The sequence below is a fragment of the Apostichopus japonicus genome, chromosome 3 (genome assembly GCF_037975245.1).
Source record: "Apostichopus japonicus isolate 1M-3 chromosome 3, ASM3797524v1, whole genome shotgun sequence".
Taxonomy (NCBI): Eukaryota; Metazoa; Echinodermata; class Holothuroidea; order Aspidochirotida; family Stichopodidae; genus Apostichopus; species Apostichopus japonicus.
In genome coordinates this window covers 30,640,416-30,662,343 of record NC_092563.1, presented here as the reverse complement: position 1 = coordinate 30,662,343, position 21,928 = coordinate 30,640,416, and the positions used below count along the sequence as shown (strand labels likewise).

At 35.2% G+C, this 21,928-nt stretch overlaps 1 protein-coding gene and 1 long non-coding RNA gene across 5 annotated transcripts in view; one reads left to right on the top strand and one right to left on the bottom strand.

Annotated features, from left to right (window-relative positions):
• LOC139965833 (uncharacterized) overlaps window positions 1-21,928 on the top strand; it is a 250,858-nt gene that overhangs the window by 25,769 nt on the left and 203,161 nt on the right. Inside the window, exon 1 of one of the 4 annotated variants that reach the window (XM_071968602.1) lies at window positions 18,012-18,341. The exons of the other annotated variants lie outside the window; for them this stretch is intronic. Within the exon in view, the coding sequence (XP_071824703.1) occupies window positions 18,279-18,341 (63 nt within the window). The 5' untranslated portion in view covers window positions 18,012-18,278. Of the gene's footprint in view, window positions 1-18,011; window positions 18,342-21,928 lie in introns of those variants that run through there. 4 annotated transcript variants of the gene reach the window in all.
• On the bottom strand, window positions 1,134-17,693 carry LOC139965841 (uncharacterized). Its single transcript, XR_011792393.1, has 3 exons — window positions 17,522-17,693; window positions 16,960-17,006; window positions 1,134-3,094 (listed from the first exon to the last, which is right to left on the bottom strand). It is a non-coding gene; the product is annotated as an uncharacterized lncRNA (long non-coding RNA).

The following is a 21,928-nucleotide window of genomic DNA, read 5'->3' as shown; positions in this document are numbered from 1 at the left end:
GTTTAAAAGTTGTTTCCAGATCGCGGCTTTTTTGACGCACCGTCACTCGACTATTAATGAAAATAGGACATTATGAGTACAATAATTAAGGGTTTTTTCCAACAGGTAGCAATTCAGGCAACAAGACGACAATCAATTTATGTTAATTACTAATTAGGCCCAATAATATTGCGAACATTTCATGTAATAATTGCTGAAAAGAATAACAGAATAACAAGAAGTTCAGATCACTGAATTTATATAACTCGGCCTTCGGCAACATCGTAACTTTCTATCACAAGATTTTAAACAAAAACTTGCCTAACTTTGCAAACTTACCCACCTTTCCTGCTTACTCATTAAAAGTCATGTTTAGAAAACAAATTACGCACGCACGTGTTATGCGATGGGTTGTAAAAATCAAGTTGAAACTGGTTTTAGCAGCCTCCGATTTCAGCGACGTCACGTGCCATAAAGTACTTTACATTTGATACAAAAGTTACTTCAACAACAGCTTCCCAAAATTTGTGTCGCAATAGGTTAAGTTTTAACCGCGTAGCATAGCACAGTACCATTCATAATTTGCATATTACACCAAAATTTACACTCGGCGTCCAGATGGTGGGAAAATGTAACATCGTGTTCAATGTGTTGTGTCGTTCCCATGGTGCGATGAACTTGGGCAAGTTCGAATGTCGATGACCTACTTATGTTCTGTGACCAATGTCAGTGGGAATTATGTGTGATTTTCCATGTGTTATATATATAGAAGTTTTACGTAAGCGGAGCGAATTTTGGGGCGGCTCGTTGATTGTGAGGAAGCACTTATCTAAGCATCAATATTTGTGAAAAATATCGTAAGGTTTTTCAGATATTCTCTGTGAATGTCCCCTCCAAAAATTATCGTAATTATCGAAATATCGCGATAATTTTTGAACTATTTATCGTGACGGTAAAACAAATTGCGTGTTTTTCCCTTTTCAAGATTTTATGTTCTACACATTTTACCACAATATTCCGCGATCGCGGAAAAACACTGGCTAGACCAGTGAGCGCCTATACTTTTCATTTCATTGATTCGTTTTCATCGACTTCTTTTACGAATGGTTGCTGATCATGATGTCATAAAGTTAATGCAAACGACTGTATTGGGAATTTTTCAACGATTTTACGCAATTTTCAACATTCCGCGAAGCCACAGTTTGACCTCGCATTTCGTTGAAAATTCATTTTCAACGCATCGTTGAAAAATCAACGAACGCAGTAACTTAAAATCCCAATCGTTGAAAATCGATAAATTTCGATAAAATTCGATAAATTTCGATAAAAATCGTCGAAATTCGTGGAATTTAAACAGGCGTTAAGCGAAAACAGTACCGTAATGTCTGACTCACTCCTCTCCCTTCCCCAGCCCCCTCAAATAACTTTTCTGTCCAGAGTGAGCTGTTTAAAGGACACATTGAACAGAGTCCAGATGTACAGAGTCCAGCTTTAAGTGTATTGTGTAGCCTGCATTTTTTTTCTCATTTTGGCAAATTGCAAATTGGCAAAAAGTTTGACGAAAAAAGTTTATTGTGGTGATTGTGGGATTATTAACTAGACAAATAGTACCAAAAACGAGTGTAGGGTTAGAGATTGGTATGTTCATTGTTTCTAATTTAATTCTCAGTTCTACTGTTTCTTGATAAGATGTTCTCTTTAGATGACTGTAAACATTTTGATATAGAATGAAATATTGTATCCTCCTCTAAATGAGAAACTTTTCATGAACAGGAGGTTGTAAAAAAACACTTGTCTTCCTAACCATATCTCACAATGAATCCTAAGAAAAGGGTCACTTTGTGATGAAATATACATTGGTTACAAGTGCACTTCACTTTTGAAGAGGCATTGAGTGATTTATACATTCTATTTTTTCTGTACAAGCGTTATCTGATGTAGACATTTTGAACAGCTCTTGTATTGAATTTCATTCAACTTTACCTGAAAGCTAGGAGTACTCACACAAGCTCAAACAGATGATAGTTTTTTGTGACTGTCACCAGTCCTAAGCCAAGCGGGGAGTCTGTAGAAAAACTTAATTACATATCCAGTGTTACTGCTGTGCCAGATGAGAGAGTGGTCTTTAATATTGTGGTTTACAGCTCTGGTAAAAATTTAAACCAGGTGTTTTCATCTTGGGAGAATGATATTTCTCCCCATTACAAAGTCCATATAAATGTAGCTGGCCCTACAGCATGTTGGTAGATAAAATTGATGATTAGTTGTGGTAGTGATTCAACTTTAAAGGGAAATTCATTGTTACCTTTAAGGGTCAAGAATCATGCATGAATGGTGGTATCACATACATCATGCACACAAAATGTATAGTACTTAGAGCACCAGGAACACAAATTGTATTCCAAATTTTCATTACTTGTGGTTATCTTGCAAAAAGAAGTGAATAAGTAACGTGAGGAAAGGAAAATGGTTAGAATATGGGTTTCAAATGTAACATGTTAAAATGTAGCTATATCAGATTTATTCAAACTTTTATCAGTGGGAATTTGTTTAAATAGTTTTCTTCAAAGGTAAAGTAATCAACCCCCCTTCCCCTCCCCTTACCCCACACTCCTCTTACCACCTCCATTTTTCTGTACTTGCATTTTAAATGATTGTTTATTACAATGCAATGCTAATTTTTTTTATATAACCACTGTTCGTTGTTCAATATGATCATTGTTCATAAAGGATGTATGTTATTTTAGATAACCAATGTTGATAGTGCATTAAAGTTCTAAATTATGTAAACTTACATCCTTCAGTTAATTCAGTGATGACAAGCTCAATTGAGAAGTCAAAGTTCTCCTCATTTTTACACAACTCATTTGATCTGTTTATAATTCCCAGAGTGCTAAATTTCCCAAACTTTAGCTATATAGTCTCTCTCCAGCAGCAGACAATACAATCTGCTACTTATACATTTGGGGATTGTTTATCCTTTTGGACCATAGCAGCACATCTGGTCTGTTGAATACTGCTAATGCATCTCATGTTAAAAGGGCACTACTATAGGCAGCAGCAGCAGCAGTTCAAATGTTGCTCACGGCAACTGGTTTCTGACAGCAGCTGGTCTCTGGAATACAAGACAAAGAATAAATATTTCTTTACTGTGGAGTATCACTGGCTGAAATATGGTCTCAAAATTTGACCTCTACAACCTCAAAAGTTCAGGAACTTAAGAAAGGAGGTTATTATCATCTTCTTGCTGTTTTAGTGAAAGGTCATTTAGAAGTGATTTAATGCAAATCTTTGGCAAAACAGAAAAAAGGAGACAAAAGAGGAGAAAGAAACAAAAAGAATGAAAAAGAGAGGACTTTTGAATAGGTTGATCATAAATAGTAGCTTACTAAGGGATACTGCAAGTTATGTGGTTTATATACAGAAAGATTGTGTCAGTGTGCAAAGAATAATTTCTCTGACCAGTGATTACAGACTAGGGCAAAATGCTATTTCTTTCCATGACCAAGCTGCAAGATAAATGCAGGTACATAGTACCTTACTTAGTGTTTACACTACTGTAAGAGGAATAATATTCAGACATGCAAGGGCAAGATTTGATGTCTGAAAGGGGGGGGGGGTTGGGGAAACCTGTGGGTGGGGTCTAAGGAGAGGGGTCCAAAATGTGTGGATTTCATAAAGCTCCTAGATGTAATATGGTGCAATATTTAAAGGTTATTTCCCAGTACTAGTTGTGTATTTAAAAATCTAATTAGGCTATCTGCATAAAAGTTTTGCCAGATTTATTTAGCAACATAAAAAGTAACAAATTATCCATCTTATCGTTAATGAGGGGCTTGAAGGCGCCCGTTGACACTCTCACAGGTGGCAATAAGCATGTATCTTATAGAGTGTAGGGCATAAAGTGTAGTGAGATTTTAAAAAGTCAAGCGCCCTCTAAAAGCTATGAATTGCCTGTTAGTTCAGCAATGACTAAATGTTTGAAAAGTGCTTTGGGGTTAGTTACTACATACAGTAGTAAGGTACAAAAAAAAAAAAAAAAAAAAAGCTTCCCATTCTCTAATTACTTTAAGTGGCATAAGTGCTTTGTGGTTTTATTTTGTACTCTATGTTCCCCTTGCTCTACCCAGTTGTTAAATATTAGTTTTTCTAGTTTTCAAGTAATTTTTTTGAACTTATCTGTCACTTATTGCATCATGAAGTTTGTGTTTAGTTAAAACTTGGTATTTTGGCATTATTGTACTTCCGTAATTCAGGATTTAGGAGTATTTTAAATTGTGTGTAAGAACCAAAGCCTCATAATATCCACTGGTTGTTTGCATGCTCCTCAGTTGAAGACATGTAGGAGGTACAACCATTTGACATACTCCTTATGGTTTCTAATGCATTTCAAAAAATTACTTGGACCACAAATTTGATAATTGAGTTTGTTCAAAGTTGGTTAGAATGGTTCACACCAGTTATGCCCAGTATTGAGGTTATTCAATTGTCTTAATTCTTTCTCACAAGCAAAAGCCTTATTTATTATTCTTGTGGCTATCTTTATGATCCATTAATTTATTTCTGGAAAAAAGCAGAAATGTTAGAAAAAAGTGGATTGATGATGATGTTATCACTCCTCTCCATCTCCTTCTCATTCCATCCCTATCTCTGCACAAGTGTTGAAATTTTGGTTGGATAATGGATGCATGGTTAGTTAGATCATTTGCACTGCATGCAGCATCATGATCTGTTGTTGCCTGTCTCTGCTACTTTCTATCCTAGTGTTAATCTGTATATATCTGTACATATTCGGTCATATGCTTCTTTTGCTGTGTGTTTGACTTGTATTCTTTATGTATTTTCTGACCTTTTTATTTGTAAAGCGCCCTGAGACTTCTGTTACGGGCGCTTAATAAGAACTGTTTATTATTATTATTATTAGTAGAAAACACCCATAGGTAAACGACATATACACAGTAAATATAAATGTGTCTGGAATTACAAACCAGAAGAGCGCCATCTCTTATGGAATTGTCATTAATTCATAGTTGAGCATCAGAGTATGAGTTTTAACAGGAAATGGAGTCATCGTCATGACCATGAAAATGTATTTTGTCAGATATATTAGCTTTTCACTTGGATGTAAATAAGTAAAGGTTTTGACACAATGGATTTGCCTGATGTGGATCTGCCATGGGGAACTAAGCTCATATTGCCTATCAGCTCTAAAATATTTGGCCAACTAAATATAGACCCATCTTTGAAAAGGCTTTCACACAGGACAAATACTGAATCATTGAATAGGACCATTCATAGAGCTAAAAATGGAAGAATTTCTGGAACCAAGAATGCTGGATCCTTGAATGGAGTCAATTCTAGATCCCTAATAGTCAGTTAGTTTCAAGAAGGTTGGCCATCTAAGATAATGGCCAGTAGAGGATGGGATATTCCCTCTTACCCCTGCATCCCCAAAACAATGCTGCTTCACCTCCCCCCCCCCCCCCCACAAACCGGCTGAATGCCACTCAAATTAAGTTTTTGGGGCTGACAGGGGTATTCCTCCTCTCCCGCCAAGCTGCTTGACCTCCCATACACACACACACACACTCACACACAGACTGCCACCCAAATGATTATTTTTGGGCTGAAAGAAGAGACACCCCTCAAAAACAGTCAAATCAATTCTGGACTGCACATGAACTACTCATTAGTAGTAGAACTTTCAGTTAAACACCATGAATGTTATCAGAAGGTGTTTAGCCATGTTCTAGTATTTAATAACTAAAGTGAATTTAATGAAAGTCATAGAAAGTGGTATCAATTTACAACCTAGACCAGTAGCAAGGGTCTTTAACTTTCTATTAACATATAATATAAAACTATATTTTGTGCCGACAGTCATGTCCATTAATAGTCTGTGTTTATTATTTGGTCTAGATATAAAGCAACTTTATTTGATTATGTTGGTAATTTGTAGCAAAGCTACTGAAAATGAATTACTTATCAAATTAAGACCACACTTGATAAAACTAAAACTCTCTCCTATATTTTGTTCTCCCTAATATTAATATTACTTAAAAAAATAGGAATGATTACATTAACTTCTCAGCAATTCAGTGCCCAAACAAAATTACTTAAACATTAGTATTAAATTAATTAATCAACGTAAAATACAAATTGGAAAATATCAAATTTTCAACCATACAATAATTTGAAAGGAAGCTTCGTTAGGCCTTCATTTTAGTTAATTAACTAGGTCATATAACTTTGTTGAATAGAATAGCATCTAAACATTGATCAAAATGAATTCAAACAGTTGCTATAAAGTGGTGAATACAGTGATATGCATAGGATTTCAAAGAGGAGAGAGAGGAGGGGAGAATTCCATTTGTCCCAACGGATTTAGGCAGCGGCGTGAATCTAATGAAGGGGGGGGGGGCAGGGAGGTGGTAGTAGTAGTGGTCTATTTCTTCTCTGGTTAAATGTAAAAAAAAAATCCTCGACTGAACAATTCCCTGACTAACGATGGGAGGACAGAATGGCCCCACCCCCTTCCTTTGCACATGCTACTAGGTCAATATGTACTGTAGATAAATTTGGTTCCCGAACAAATAACCTAACTTTGTTACTTGCCACAATATCATTGGCGGGTCTCTTTGAATCTGCTCCTCTTCACCAGTCAAAATGATTAATGCATATTTTAAACCATGCAACCCATCCATGATAATATTTGAAGCAAGATTTGTAGGATCTCATGTCAATGGATTCTCATTCTGTCTTTGAATATAATTTCTAGTTTGGCAATACCAAGTTCCTGAAGCATGTTTTCCTTGACTGGATGATTAACGTTGGAGGCCAAAGAAGGTGAGAAATTATAGTTAATGTCAAAATATGTCTGTACTGTATGCATAACCAATAGTACATCATGGTAGGAACTTCATAGCTCTTGGAATAAATCATAGGCTTGCTTATGTTGCAATATATACTTCTCAATTGAAGAATTTGCTCATGAAATTAAGTTTTAAAAGTAATCTTTGAAAGAAAATCTTAGTTTAAGAATGATGTATGCTACAATAAGTTGTTATTTTATCCAAAATCACCTTTATACTAATTTATTGTCACTCATGATAAATTATGGCTGTGGAAAATTACCTTGTCTTTCAGGATTGAAACAGGTACTTAATATTTCTAATTTCTGTCCCTTGTTTTGTTTTAGTAAGATTTTCATGCACCAGACAGACTTGGATATGTCATCCATGTTTAAGTTAACCAACCATATCCAACCATGTACTGTAAGTACTCATGTTTGCATCCACACCTACAGAATGTTGTTTTGAGACCAGAAGGTTTTGCTATAGCGCCATCAGTAATTTACATTTTTTATTGGCAATCTTTGCATTGCCATTTTCATTTGACATGGGATACAACATAGAAGGATAGCTTTACTACTTTTGCATTGCGTGATCCTCTCCTTCATCCCACCTTTCCCATCTTCAACTTTAATTAAATAATTGGCCAAGTTGGCATCATTTTCCAATGTGAACAAGATGCAATGGAGTTATTTGATCCAGGCTGGCTACCAAATTCTTTGCTTAAAATTGATCCAAATCAGCTGTGTTAATTCATTCAGGTTGTGATATCTCTCAGTATATAGTGTAAACTACATTAAAACCATATGAAATCTGGTCATTGTTCATTATTGAAAATATCTCCTTCAGAGAAGTCCATTCCTTCAAGAAAAGCATTTTGTCACTCCAAGGAGGTTTCTTCTCCAGCATGAGAGGTAAATCATTTCCCATACAAATTGGCACTTTACAAGTGATTTTATATGACCACAAGAGAGACAGAAGTCAGTTCAGAAATTTTCAATACTTAGAATTTTCACTTCAGTCTGTCATTGAAAGTAACTTATTTATTCCAAAACTTTACTACTGAGCCAGCTCTTCATTTAACAAACATCTTTACTGAACTGTGAGAAATTTTAGCATTTTTTCATCCACCTAACGTGGGCAATCGTTAACATTTTAGCCTTGCACCTGGATTGTTCCCCATAGAATGCTCCTTGTATATGGTAATCTACTATCGAACTAAAAGGGAGAGTTAGCAGCTTAAGAACAGTATACCACATAATTGTATTCTAAATGCTATGCACAAATGTTTTTTGATTTGCTGCCACCATACCAAACTCTCAAACAGTCAGGTTCAAAGACTAGCAAGATTGATCATGCCATAGGGTATTTAAATATGAGGCCTGGCATATTAATGTTAGCTTTTAGTAGGGGCTCATTAATTGCAAATTATCAAAATATCAAATTTAAAGTAATGATCATATGAGACCTGCAGACTAAGAGTCTACATTTTATAAGACGGGGTGTATGACTTCTGAATGGTAGATCAAGAGAAGGAAGTAACATGGATCAAGCAGAGGTGATGGATGCATGGTGCTAGCAATTTATATAAAGGTCTAACAGATTGATAGAGTGCAGTACATAAAATGACAGGAGACAGGTCATATGTGGTTTGGTATCCTGTTAAAACATTCAGTTTTCATATGGTCCAAAGTATGGAGGCATTAGAGACAGAAGAAAGAGAGGATGTAAGCATTGATTCAGTAGTGGGTCATTGGGATGGAGGACACACAGTTTTAATCAATTTTTAGACAAAGTAAATGGACTATATTTGGGAGGGGAAACTGGTTGCATGTTAATGTCCCCAAACCAGGAAGTTTAAGAGTATGTCACACAAAGACCTCGAGATATATCACATGTCTTATGTATGCAACCGCAACTTTTGTTAGTTGATGTTTTTGATGTCACATGTATATTCATTCGCAGATTGTGTAAAAGGCATGCACTTACTGTTTCTTCAAGTGGCTGCATTGAAGTATCAACGTAATTTATTTCGCTGTTCTCTTATCTGTCTCCAACTTACACCTGATCTTATAATAATAATAATAATGTTCGATATATATAGCGCTTCATACCAGCGATAGGTTTCAAAGCGTTTAACCGATGTTATATTAACCCTGGTGAATGATATCCTGTCCCAGAGACAATCCCTCCAAACGGCTGCAGTTATATACCGTGCCCAATGACAAGTAACCTCACAGGTACCCACTTAACACCTGGGTGGAGAGAGGCAAAAGAGACACAGCATGATCTTGCCCTAGGACACAACGTAATGAACTAGGCAGGAATCGAACCAGTAATCCTTGGATCACAAGTCCGATGCCTTAGCCAATTGGCCACCACACTCTATATATAGTACTTATAACCTGTAATTGGTAACATTTTAGCACTGCACCCCCTACATTCCAACTTCTGGGATACCGCCTACTTTCTACTTCAGAATCAACCATTGAGATGTTTTCTGCACAGAATTTACATCTGACAACATCTACTCAGTCTTTTTCTATTCCTATGACAATAGTCTCTTGCCACTACATATGATGTATTCATTCTAATTATTAAATTTGTGCAGAAGTAGTGATAAAAACAGGCAGTAGCACTACAGTGTTGTCAACCCTACGTAATTATATATCACCAGCAAGATTAAGGAACAGATTTGTTGTGAATGGGTGCAGGGACCAATTTATCCGGGATATTGCATTGTAAACTGGACAAAATTGCAGTTTCTGTGTTCAGGAACATTTTATATGAGACAAAGTTCAGAGCCTTCAAAACTGCTAACCAAACTGTGAGCACAAAATTATTCCCTGAGATGGCTATAATGATGGGAAAGAAATCTGTAACATTCTCTGGAGGTCAAAGGTCAATACATTAAACTGAAACTGGATCAAATTAATTTCTCCATTTGTGTGTTTCAGACCATGAACAATTGAAGAATATGTCAAATTTGGCTGCAGTATCAACTCTGAGATACACTAACATTGTTTCAATACTTGCTTGGAAGACATGATCATAAAAGCATTTGGTCCATTTCATTTTATAGTCACTGATAGCCAGTAACCTTCCAATGGCATTGTCACTCTGTTGCAGTCTGTTATGTGCAGTCTGTTTGTATTGTTTTAATTTGAAATTAACATATAACCATGGGTAAAAGATGAGGTTATATGTGTCCTTTTTCCTTCAGTCCAATAATTATAGATTCCCACAGTTTACTTTATATTTACAAGGTTATTTTCCACTTTTGTTACAACTTCACTCATCTGTTTGTTAATTTGCCTACTGCCGTACCTGTCATGCACTGCACTAGTTTTCATATTTTCACACCAAATGTGGCAAACTGTTACCAATTCTGTTGTACTTATGTACTTGTTAAATTTACCATAATCAAACTACTTCAATGAATTTTTGGTTGCAGCAGGTTGTGGAGCTCTCAAAACAAGGTCAGGAATGCAAAGGTCGAGTCAATGGAACATGTTACAAATTTGGTATCGCTCCCAATCAGTGGCTTTTCTGTCCTGCCCGTCCCACCCCCTCTCCCTCCAAAGAAAAAAAAAATATATTTACAAGGCAAGAAAGAATGTAATCTTTATCTCGAACCTTCTCTAATCTTGTAAAAGGTTTGGAAAATCCTTAGTGAAGTATAGTCCTTCCTTTCCAGAATCATGCATGAAGGCTCCATTTAGCAATTTCTGTAGACAATTTTTAATGCTAGAGCCGGTATGGGATCTATCATCTTAAACAGAGATCTGTTTGAGTTCAGAACATATGGCATAATCCAATGCCTCCACAATTTAGCTTGAGGAATAACTGTCAAGTTTGATGGTAATAGTGATCAAATTCTCTTTATTAATATGGTTAAATAATGTTAGATCGGTTTAAAAGAAAAGAAAATTTATGGCAAATACTGTTTACTTGCAAGGGCATTGTCGTCCTTTTAATTGTAATACTTTGTCAGTTTATTCAATTACGTTCTACTGCACATTGAAGAGTTTTCTTTCCATTTTTTTTCCATTTTGAAATTGAAAAATCCCAGTAAACTGTAGATGATATTAAAAGGGGGCCTTAAAGTACTACAGACACCTAGCCAATTTGTCCCATATTCAGTACATTTGTTGTATGTGATAATTTCATTAAAATCTGTTGGATTTTTTGAAACGCTCTTTTCATTTCCAAGATATACACATTTGAAGCTTTGATAGATCTGGGACACTGATTAAACATGTGCAAACTATGACATGGAGTATTGCCCTCATCAACTTCGTTTATTTATGGCCTTGATAAAATAACCCCTAATTACAAGCCCACATATATCATTTGAATAATGTGACGTTCCTCTTATTAAAGAAGACAATAAAATATTTTTTTTCAAAATTGCCTTAGGCCTCAAACCTGTGTTCAGTGTCCTTGAAACAAAGGTTGTAAAAACAAAGGAATGATATAACAGAAAATCATGCAATCATTCCCTTTTCATCATCAGTGTGCATAATTAGTTTTCATGTTTATTCATGAATATAACTAGAATTAAGAAAAGACTTGTAAAGTGGTCAATCTTTGATGGATTTTGCTGGGAGTTGCAGCTTTTTTCATGATTTCTAATGCCCATTAGATTGATTAGGACAATGTTGGACATAGGCGTCCATAGACCTTTAATAGCTCAAAATCTATAAAAGTACAGAGAACATAGACATAAATATGTTGGTCGTTCAACTTTCAACATTGACAAATTTGCTTTCTCATTTGTACATGTCTCCTCCCCAAAATATATATCTCTCTCACATATAAGTTTTGATAACTTTGCACCTTGTTCGATGGCTGAGATAAAACAAAAGTTATTTTATCAGAAAAAGAAAAACAAAATTGAAAGGTTACATGGAACTAATGTAACATTGCCCTTGTTTTTGTTTTAATGGTTATTACCTTACAAGCTGCTTGTATGTTGGGGCTGCTGCAGTTTATTCTGATGATCAAGGAACTGTCTGGCCACCATTAGAGAACATGCTTAGCTTTATATACAATTGTGCAGCTTTCCAAATTGATGTTATCAATTCAATTAAGAAAACAAAGATGATACAGTGTGTTATTACCATTGAAATGAAGTCACATATTATTTTACAGTGTACTTTTCCAAATTGTGACTAGGTTAATATGTTCAGATAGCTGAATAATGGTATGATAGTTTTTCTTTGTGTTTTTTCCTGAGAAAGTTAGTCATGTTGAACTCAAGAAGGAAAAAATTGATGTACTGTCCCAAGAGTTTGACTGTCTTGTTTGAAAAAGTTTTTAATTTCTTTAGTACCATATGGTAATTATTGTTCAGTTTAATTCAACGATGCATGTTGAAGAATTGTGCCATGCCACATGGACACAACAACACAATAGTTTCAACTTTTCATCATCTAACTTACAGAGTTTTGTAATCTCATTAAGTTTGGCTTGCCATGCCAAATGAGGATTTGTTGGAGATATTTTTGGGATCTGAATTTGGTTGATTATTGATCTACTTGAGCTGGGCAATCTGGGCAAACATGGTAATGAACATGTTTTGTAATCAATCATTACAAATGTGTAAATTTGGATTGTCAAGAAGGGTTTGTCAAAGCCTATTTTTTGCTATTTTTCATTCCCATGAGACTCACTGTCAGTGATGTAAAGCTCTGCAAAGTGATTTGTAGAGAGTAGATGGGGGATTCCAAAGGCTCTCCAAGGATTGCCTAAAAGAAAGACATATTAACAACAGAATCTTAATCAAACAGTTTGCTCGTTTAACAACATCTTTGCACTTTCGATTCAGAGTTGACCTTTTTCCTTCCCATAATATAATGTGATAATTATCTGGTAGGAAATATGTTTTAATCTGAGCAGAACTTAGACAAACTCAGATACAAAATAATAGGGACAAATGGTAATGAGGTTTAGAAACAAGGTCTCACAATCTTGTCTCCTTGAAATTATCATAGTTACAACTTACATGCAATGTAATTACAAATAACTTTAGAAAGAAAATTTGTCAGTGATGCAACATTAGCTATTTGTACTACTTTATTGTAAATTAGAAAGTAAATATATTACAATGAAACTAGTAAATTTATGTTTTCAAGTGATGGTAATTAAGTCGTCAAATTCTACCAGAAATGAATTACAGCTGTTGCAAAGCCGAACAACTCTCTTCATTAGTAAGTGCCATAAACCAAATATTTTGAGTTAGTTTTTCTTTCAAGCAAATTTGTTAATACAAGTAATCATATTGGTGTAGTATATTGAATTATTCAGAGATACATTGACTGGGCTTCATTCTTTTGTTTACAATGCTACATTTTCTTCTCTTGAAACGCTCTTAGTGAAAGTTTTTCATTGACATATATCAAATGAATTGATTTGTTGGTCAAAGGTTTGATTTCACTTTATTCTCTCAATGGTGTGTTAGCTATTTATGTCAGTTGTGTAGATATTTAGTGATGCAATACTATCATGATAATGTTTGCTATTTCGATAGTGCGCCCTCACTATGTCATAGTTCTTCCGATGTACCCCTCTGAGTCATGGATGACCCTGCCTTTGTTTTATGATTTCGGAGGAGAATCCATGACCACTTTTCCACGTGGCTCCACAAGATATAGAGGTTTATAATAGCATCCTTTCATCTTTGTAACATATATCCTACTGGAAATACGCGCCTTTCCTTGGAACTTACACTTGCTACCCATCTATTCTTTGCTGGAAAGTCACAACCTTCATTATTTGTTTTCATCACTTCTATTGTTTATATCAATTATACATGCCTTGCCGTACCCTTTTTATTTTGGACTTTAGAAGATCTGCTGTTTATAGTCAAGAGGCCTTCTAAATTGTAATTTGGTGAGTTGTAGTTTAATGAATAAGTATTATGAATATTCCCCATAATACATATTACCCATTTCACCAAAGATATACTACACTCCAATTTCAAGGTTCCCTTTTCTTTTCGAGAGTAAGAATCCCGTATTTAATCATAAAAGAAGATATCTGAATTGACACTTGTGGTTTGCTTTACAAGTAGTCTTCATAGGTCTAGGGCATACTAGGCCATCGCAATAGTTTCTGTAATAGCTTTTTAGGGATTTTGTTGCTCAGTAAGTTGTAACTTTAATTCATTCTCAAGACAGAAGACTCTATGAAAAATTAATGTTTTGAGTAGCTCAATACCAAACCAAAAAACAAGGTTGAGTTCACTATGTTTGTATTGTCTTGTAACTGACGTTTTTTGGTCGATTGTGATTTCTTTGTCCCAAAAGAGTTAGTGTTCACTCAGGTGTTAAGCAGTATATACAAGGTAGCTGACAATAAGTCAATTGTAAGCTATTAGGTAAGTCTTGGCAACAGCCAAATAGTAAAAATTGTTTTGCACAGTGTTATCTGTCAAAAAGACACTCTTGCAGTACTTAGCCCAGTCTGCAGATTTTGAGGTGCCAAAAGGTTGATCTTCTCTTGAAATGTGTTCTCTCATTCCTTTCTTTGAAAGGCATAAAATTGATGCACCTTTTGCATTCAGTGATCATAACATGTTCATGTGTACAAGTACGTTGGCAATGGTTAAATGCAATTATTGTGTAACTGCATAGATTGCTACCCTGTATCACATTTCATGCAAATCTTTCCTTTGAGATGTGGTTTATTCTATAGATTTACTTTGTTTCTTGCTTAGATAGCCTTGTAGATAGGATAACCCCATTTGTGAAGCTTGAATTTGATGTTTATCTACAGTTTCTAATGAGAACAAGAAAGAACATGTTGATCTATATGGATGTCAAGGTCATTTGAGGTTAATATAAAGATCAACTTCTGAAAGCTTATTAAACATTTAAACTCCAAAGTACAGATCTAATGAACCTGACCTTTGGTATATAGATTATGTGGTTACACAAACCTGATTGTAATTTTGAAGGTCATAGGTCATTTGAGATGACCAAACTCTTTTAACCTTGTAAACATAACTATTTGATGCAAAGCTTAGATGAACTTCATGTTTAGTATGGTCATCCACCTCTTTTTTTTGTTGTTGCTGTGGTCAAAAGTCACTGTGTAATAGAAGTCATAGTCTGAAACCTTACAAAACTCAAAAAGTAATAGTAAACAGGCATGAACTAACCTAGACATGAATACAAGAACCTTCCTGATCACTTCAAGAATTTCAATGATGGACAAAATATGATAACCTTATGTGCAGTGTAATATGTTACATGTACTCAAGATGGCAACTACTGTAGGAATCAAAGTTTCTTGTTTTCTGATAAAACTTAGTTGAAAAGGATACTCAACTCCCTGGATTATTTTGCTCTAACAAAGTTTGGAATTACTACCAGGGGAAAGGAAGTTCCATAATACACATTGGTTCAGTTCGGGAAATGTATGTAATATCTTCAGTACGTAATAATAATATACTTCATGAATGGTTTAATGAATATTCATAGCTTAGATAATGTAGACAGCCAGTTGGGACAATTTCCTAATGCTAATACCTCTCTAAACTGTACTCCAATATCATGCTCTCAAAGCACTGGTATTGTCAGTACAAACAGTTCCTAACCTTGATCTGATAGCAACATGCTATTCATACTGCTCGTACAGTACAGACAATATGAGTGCTCTGAAGCAGGACATAACACTACAGTATAGAAAAAATTGTCCCCAGTTAACTGGGTGATGTAGATTATTGTTTGATACATGCATTTATCTGTGTTGCCTCTTAATGAACTTCCATTCTACCCAGTGTTATAGCTCTTTGTTCGTATGGTTACCTCAATATTTCATAACTTTTTCGGACATACTCTAATCCCTATATTCCTTCTGATCAAGAGTTCAGACAATCATATTGTAAAGTATTTAAAATATGTTGCATATAGGACGATAAGAAACAAAAAACTAGGAATGGGAAATAAGAAGACACCAGCCCTGAAACTGTCCTTGATATCTTGATATATATATGAACAGTGAAACACACAGATAAAAATAGTCAGATTTGTTCTTGCTTACCTGTCTTCACACAACTATTACATGCTCAAATATGTTTGCTGGGGTCAACTGGTCTTCATTTTTTGGTTTCGATGATAATCGTAACCTATGCATTCATGATGGTGTATGTGTTTGTATGTGTGTGTGTGTGAGTGCGTTTGTGACGCCCAGCTTGTAAACACAATATCTCAAGAACAGAAAGTCAGTCAAATTTCAAATTTAGTGTGTAGAAGTACCACATTGAGTACAAGAAGCCTATTGTTTTTGGTGGAGGTCATTTAGGGTCACCATGGGTCAAATTGTGAAAACCTTGTAAACATGATATCTCAGGAAGGGAAGGTCGGACCAACATCATATTTGATGTATAAAAGTACCACATTGAGTACAAGAAGTCTATTGTTTTTGGTGGAGGTCAAAGGTCATTTGGGGTCATCAGAGGTCAAATCGTGAAACCCTTGTAATCATGTACACCCTCACTATACATTACTTCAGATTCATGAAGAAAACTGCATCGAAACCCCAATGCATTTTTGCATTCTGGTCTTTACTGCACACTTTTTCACTCTACCCACAATAGCTTAGACAATTTTGGATTTTATAATCAAATTTCCATGTAGCTCACTTACCATTTTAGAGGATATCTTACTTTTCATAGTCACTTGATGTTCAAAACAGTCCTATCAACAGCAAGGTTTCTAGTTTTGTAACAAAAGACTAAATAAATTAAAATTGTTCATGGAGTCTTACTTTAGTGGACCACTAGCATTTGAGATCCTTGTCAGATCTTAGTCAAAGCCAAATTTTTGTACTTAAAAATATATTTCAAATTCTTGGAATCTCAAAAGACAAGAGTCACAGATGGACAATGGGGAGAGTCGAAAAGTGAGAAAAGCTTTTCACAGTAATCAGTAGTTTTATTTAGATTCAGAAAGTAGCTCTATAGATTTAAAAACATAAAAACAGCAACTATAGATTACTATACATCTCAATTCTAGTCCAAATTTGGTGTCATTCAACAACAATTTAAAATGTTTTGTGCTTGCACTTCTCAATAAATTTGTGTTACGCTTTCAAATTTTTATGTTAGTCGAGAGCTATTTACCATTTATTTTGCTTGAAGCTGAAAATGGACTATATATGCTCCAGCACCTGCAAACCAAGGTGAGAATATATTGTTAAGGGCAAAATAGTGGATACCACATAAAGTAATTAGTACCATGTTCATTTCCCTGCCAAAATCGTCACATCTCAAGGACCAGTTGATTTACTTTTCACCATAGGTATTGTAAAATCCATTCACGGCCATCATTGTTACATTCAAAGCTCTGTTTCATTGCTTTTTTTCATTAAGTTGCATCGTTGGCATGTTTCCATGTCAGATTTCCTTACTGTGCGATGATCTCTTTTCCATAAGTATGTGTCTTGCCTTGAATTTTTCCAGCCTTTCAGAAGGTAACATGTATAACTACTAAATATTTGAGTGCCATTTTCATTTTTAACATTGGCTTCCTGTCTTAATATTCTGCCGTTATCTTACCTGTTTATTTGGTAAACTACAGCAATGAAACTTATATGAACCTCCTAGAATAGTCAAAGCACAAACACAAACAAGGTTGTTTATTTTATACTTGTGCAAACCGCATAACACAGCATGTAACACCTACCTCCTGCAAAATATCTTTTCCATTTTTGTGAAAGCTATAATAACTTCCTTTTTCCCTTGGAGCATTTATAACCTTTCCATGGTTGCACTCTTTCCACAAGAAACCCTCCCAGCTCTAAATTGCCTCAAATTTCACCTCTTGAGGTCTGACTTCCTTGCCCTAATATTCTGACCTTTAAGGTCAAGCTGCATGATTGCTTTAGAAGGTCAGCCTCCCTTTGTTCAATGTCTAATCAAAATAGAGTGGATTAGCTTTGCAGACACACACAGTACACTCTGCGTACACATACACACACACATACAGTCAGCCAGTCAGCAGACTGAGTTTACCTCAACTGCCGCCGCCACCGTCGCCCGCGACTGCAACACACTGAGTGAACTCTGTGTCTGCTGCTATTTAGCAGTGAGCAAGTTGTAGTATATAGATATATATATATATATATACATAGATATACTAGTCTTCACGAAAATGTAATGTATGCTGTAGATCTGTCAAGGACAGTCAGAAACTTTACTTTCCATGTCTCATTCAGTATTGTGCATATATAAAAACCACTGGTTTGAGTTGACTTGAGCAGTTCCATGTCAAACTTCACACCTTATAAGAGGATCGGTTACATAATCTTCTGACTTTGGCTTGTTGCTGTTGTTAAGTGGTGTTTTAAGCTCATTATGACCTGCGTGTATTCCAGTTGTCTGGCATCTTTCACTGTGGACGCTGTGGACTATGTTAGTGTACAAGAAATGTGAATTGAAACATGGGTAATGCACAAATCCATTCAGTCATTCAGGAGAATTATAATAGGGATATTCGTAAGAAGGTAAGTGTCTTTATCCTTTGGTCATTCTGTAAGTCCACTCAGACTTGAAGGTCACTCAGGCCAATAGCCTGTAGGTCATTGACCTTGGCTATATTGTGGAATGTAATGGAGCCTGAAGACCTGTGTTAAAGATTGGTTGTTATTCTCCGTTGTAGTGCAAGTGTAGTACTATTAGCACAAGAAAGGGTTATTCTTAAGATCTCTAGTACTGGATAATGTGAGGAGTGTTTGTATTTTAATTTAACTGGTCGAGTTGCATTTAGCTTGCTCTGTTGTACACAGGAACAGTTTCTGGCATTGTGAGCGTTCTAAATGCTAACTGGTAAATAATTTTGTAGGTTTTATATGGAGCTGTTAATACTTGTACTAAAGACTGTCTTTCAATGCTAGAGTACATTAATATATGATAGCGTGAAGGAGTTAAGTAGTGTAACCATGGCTACATGTTATAATTTTGTACCAAATTTCCATCAGTCTGCACATTACCCTGACCTGGATCAAGTTAACTGTTTCTAATATATAATATGCAAGATTTTCTAGTTACTGGTTTGAAAGAATTGTCTGGTAGCCCTAAGAAGTTACCTCAAGAAATGATAAATAATTTTCCAAAGATGCTTTCAAAATATGAGAACGCTAATGTTGCGTTTGACCGAGAAACAAAATTTTTAATCGTTTAGGATGGATATTTCAAATATACTGTGAACAGTAGAGAACGTGACGTCACCTTCGCAAATGCAGATTGCGACATAACCCATGCTCCATACAGTTCCTTCAGTAATCACAAGAAAAACCGAGTTTGAATACAGATTAATTTCTTCCTTAATTTGTGGTGAAATACCTTATAAATTATATATGTTTTAAAAAAATCGTTAAGCCGTCATATATGTAGTGCATCTGTGATTTTGTGATTTTTGTGTAACACAAGATAAGTCTGAACAGCAGACTCTTTGTTGTTTATACATCGCGCTGTCCAGATCCAACGCGAAGAATGTTTCGCATGTAGACTAGTACTCTAACGTTTACAATTGGACAGTTTTGCGAAGGCTACTAAATTCTGCTCTGACATCAATTCCGCCAAGTTTCATCTTTCGGTGTTCCAAAGACTTTAAAAGCTTCCTTTTACTGTAAAGTTGATCCGTTAATTTTATTTCAGCGGTTCGAAGAACAGTTTATGAACTGTGGTTTTAGTGGGAGAGTGTATTATGTGCAACGCTATGTACTTATACCAACTGGGCAAGGTAGGCAGTATACATTCGCCATGTGTACGTAATAATGTAAAATAGGCAATCACCTGTGCGTATACAAGCGAGAGTGTATTTGCTGTGGAAATGGGAGTGCTAACTTCAAGTCGCTCATTTTGCCTCTTTGCCTGCACTACGTCAATCACCAAATTGATGCTTTTGAACAAACGGTGCTTTTGGTGAGAAACTGGTGAATTTGAAAACCAGATTTCTACAAGAAGAAAACGTCAAATGGGGTCAATTTTTACATTGTTAGAAAGAGAAAAATAAGAACTATGAGGACAATGTATCAAAATCTTCCACCAGACAATTCCTTTAAGTGTATTTATCTTTGTATTCAACATAAAGCAAAGTATTTAACATTTAGAGTGTTCAACATGGTGAAGGAAGAGGATTGATACCTTAATTTTCAGAAATCAATTAACATAGATCCATTTTACAATCCAATTTAACATAAATGTCACATTGTTACATGATTTACATGGAATTATCCAGGCTATAATCTATTCATCATGTTTGAGGCTTAAGGACCAAAAAGGGCTATTTGTGTTGTTTATTCTAGATACTCAGAGAAAGGATTCTAGCATGTGAAATTGAAACAGAGGTGTAATTCTAGTTACAAAAGTTTTTCTTTATTGTTTATAAATACAATTGAGCTGATTACCACATTCAGGGTTAATATTTAAGAAAGGTTGTTGGAGTAGTCAGTAGGAAAGTCATAAAGGTAAATAAACAGGACTATACTCCAATAACTGGACAACCTAAAGGAAATGAGGTTGTTGAACCAAACATTAAGTCTTTGGCTTGAACCACGAGACAACCCTGAAAAAAAATCATTCCTTCATATTGAATGAAATGGAGAATTCTTTTGATCAGTGTAAATTCTCAAGAACAGATTGGACTGTTTAAGGGGGAAAAAAATGGTAATTAAGAAGAAAAAAAGTTCTTATGGCAGGAGAGCACTCTAGTGATTAATGTCTGCCATTTCTGTATTTCAATTGACAGTGCTACAACCAAAGTTGTACTACTGATATATGTACTTGTCATTGCATACAGCAATCTGAAAAAAGAAACCAGTCCTTCAGAGATACATCCAGGAAATATTTTGTCAGAATGAATCTCTAAGAATACTGTCTTAAAATAGTATTCCCATAAAGTTAAAGTTGTAAATAATGTCAATTTATGCTTTGTTGTAATTTGTAAATCAGTCAAGATCCTAGTTTATGTAAAGAGAAAACTGTGAATGAAAGGAATCAGGAATAAGTAATTAAGGTTATACTTACATATTGAATTAACCATTGAATTGGACTTTGAACTTATCCATTGAATTAGCCATTATAAGCCATCAAATTTTGCTACAGTCTTGTGGGTACATATATTGCTATGAGATGTAAGGAACCTGTCAACTAGTTGGTTTTGTCCCTTAATATGGGAGATCTGAATTTGGACATAAACAGCCAGTATATATATATATATACATTTATATAGTGATAATTTTGTACAAAACATTCAAGAGCGCTTAACAAAGAAAAGTCAACCAAATTAAGCAAGCTTAAACAGATACGTTTTTAACTTTATCTTAAAAGCATCCAGGGTCAAGAAGTCAATACACATGTATTCCACCGGAAGTGAATTCCACAACCAAGGTCCCTTGTAGGCAAAAGCCCTATTGCCTAACGTATTATGATTGATGCAAGGAACATGCAGTGTGATTCGAGAATGTGAGCGCAAAGAGTAAGAACTAGACTTCACCACGATCATATCACATAAATACTTAGGTGCAAGACCTTTTAAACATTTAAATACTTGCAAGATTAATTTAAATTCAATGCGTTGCTGTACAGGTAACCAATGAAGAGATTATAAAGTAAAAGTAATGTGACAAAATTTAGGAATAGCGTTAATCAACCGAGCTGTTCCATTAAGAACCATTTGAACACTTTGAAGCTTACATCATGTAAACCAATCATGAGTGCGTTACAGTAGTCAACATGACTAATTAAAAAAGCATTAATAAAGAGTTTTAGTACAGTCATTATCCAGGAATTTTCTGATCTGACGAATATTAAAAAGTCCATGGTATGCACTAGAGCAAACTTTTCCAATATGAATATCCATTGACATGTTGCTGTCAAGATGAACCCCTAGATTTTTTGCACTATCCCATGACTTAATATCCACGTTACCTACTTTTATCATCTGAACCAGAGTCTTAGCAACTTGTTGACGAGTACCAATTAAAAGAAACTCAGTCTTGGAATCATTGATCATTAGCCTATTGCTGATCATCCAATGTCTTATTTCGAAGATAAGTGATTGCATTGCCAGAACAGCCCGTTCCTCAGA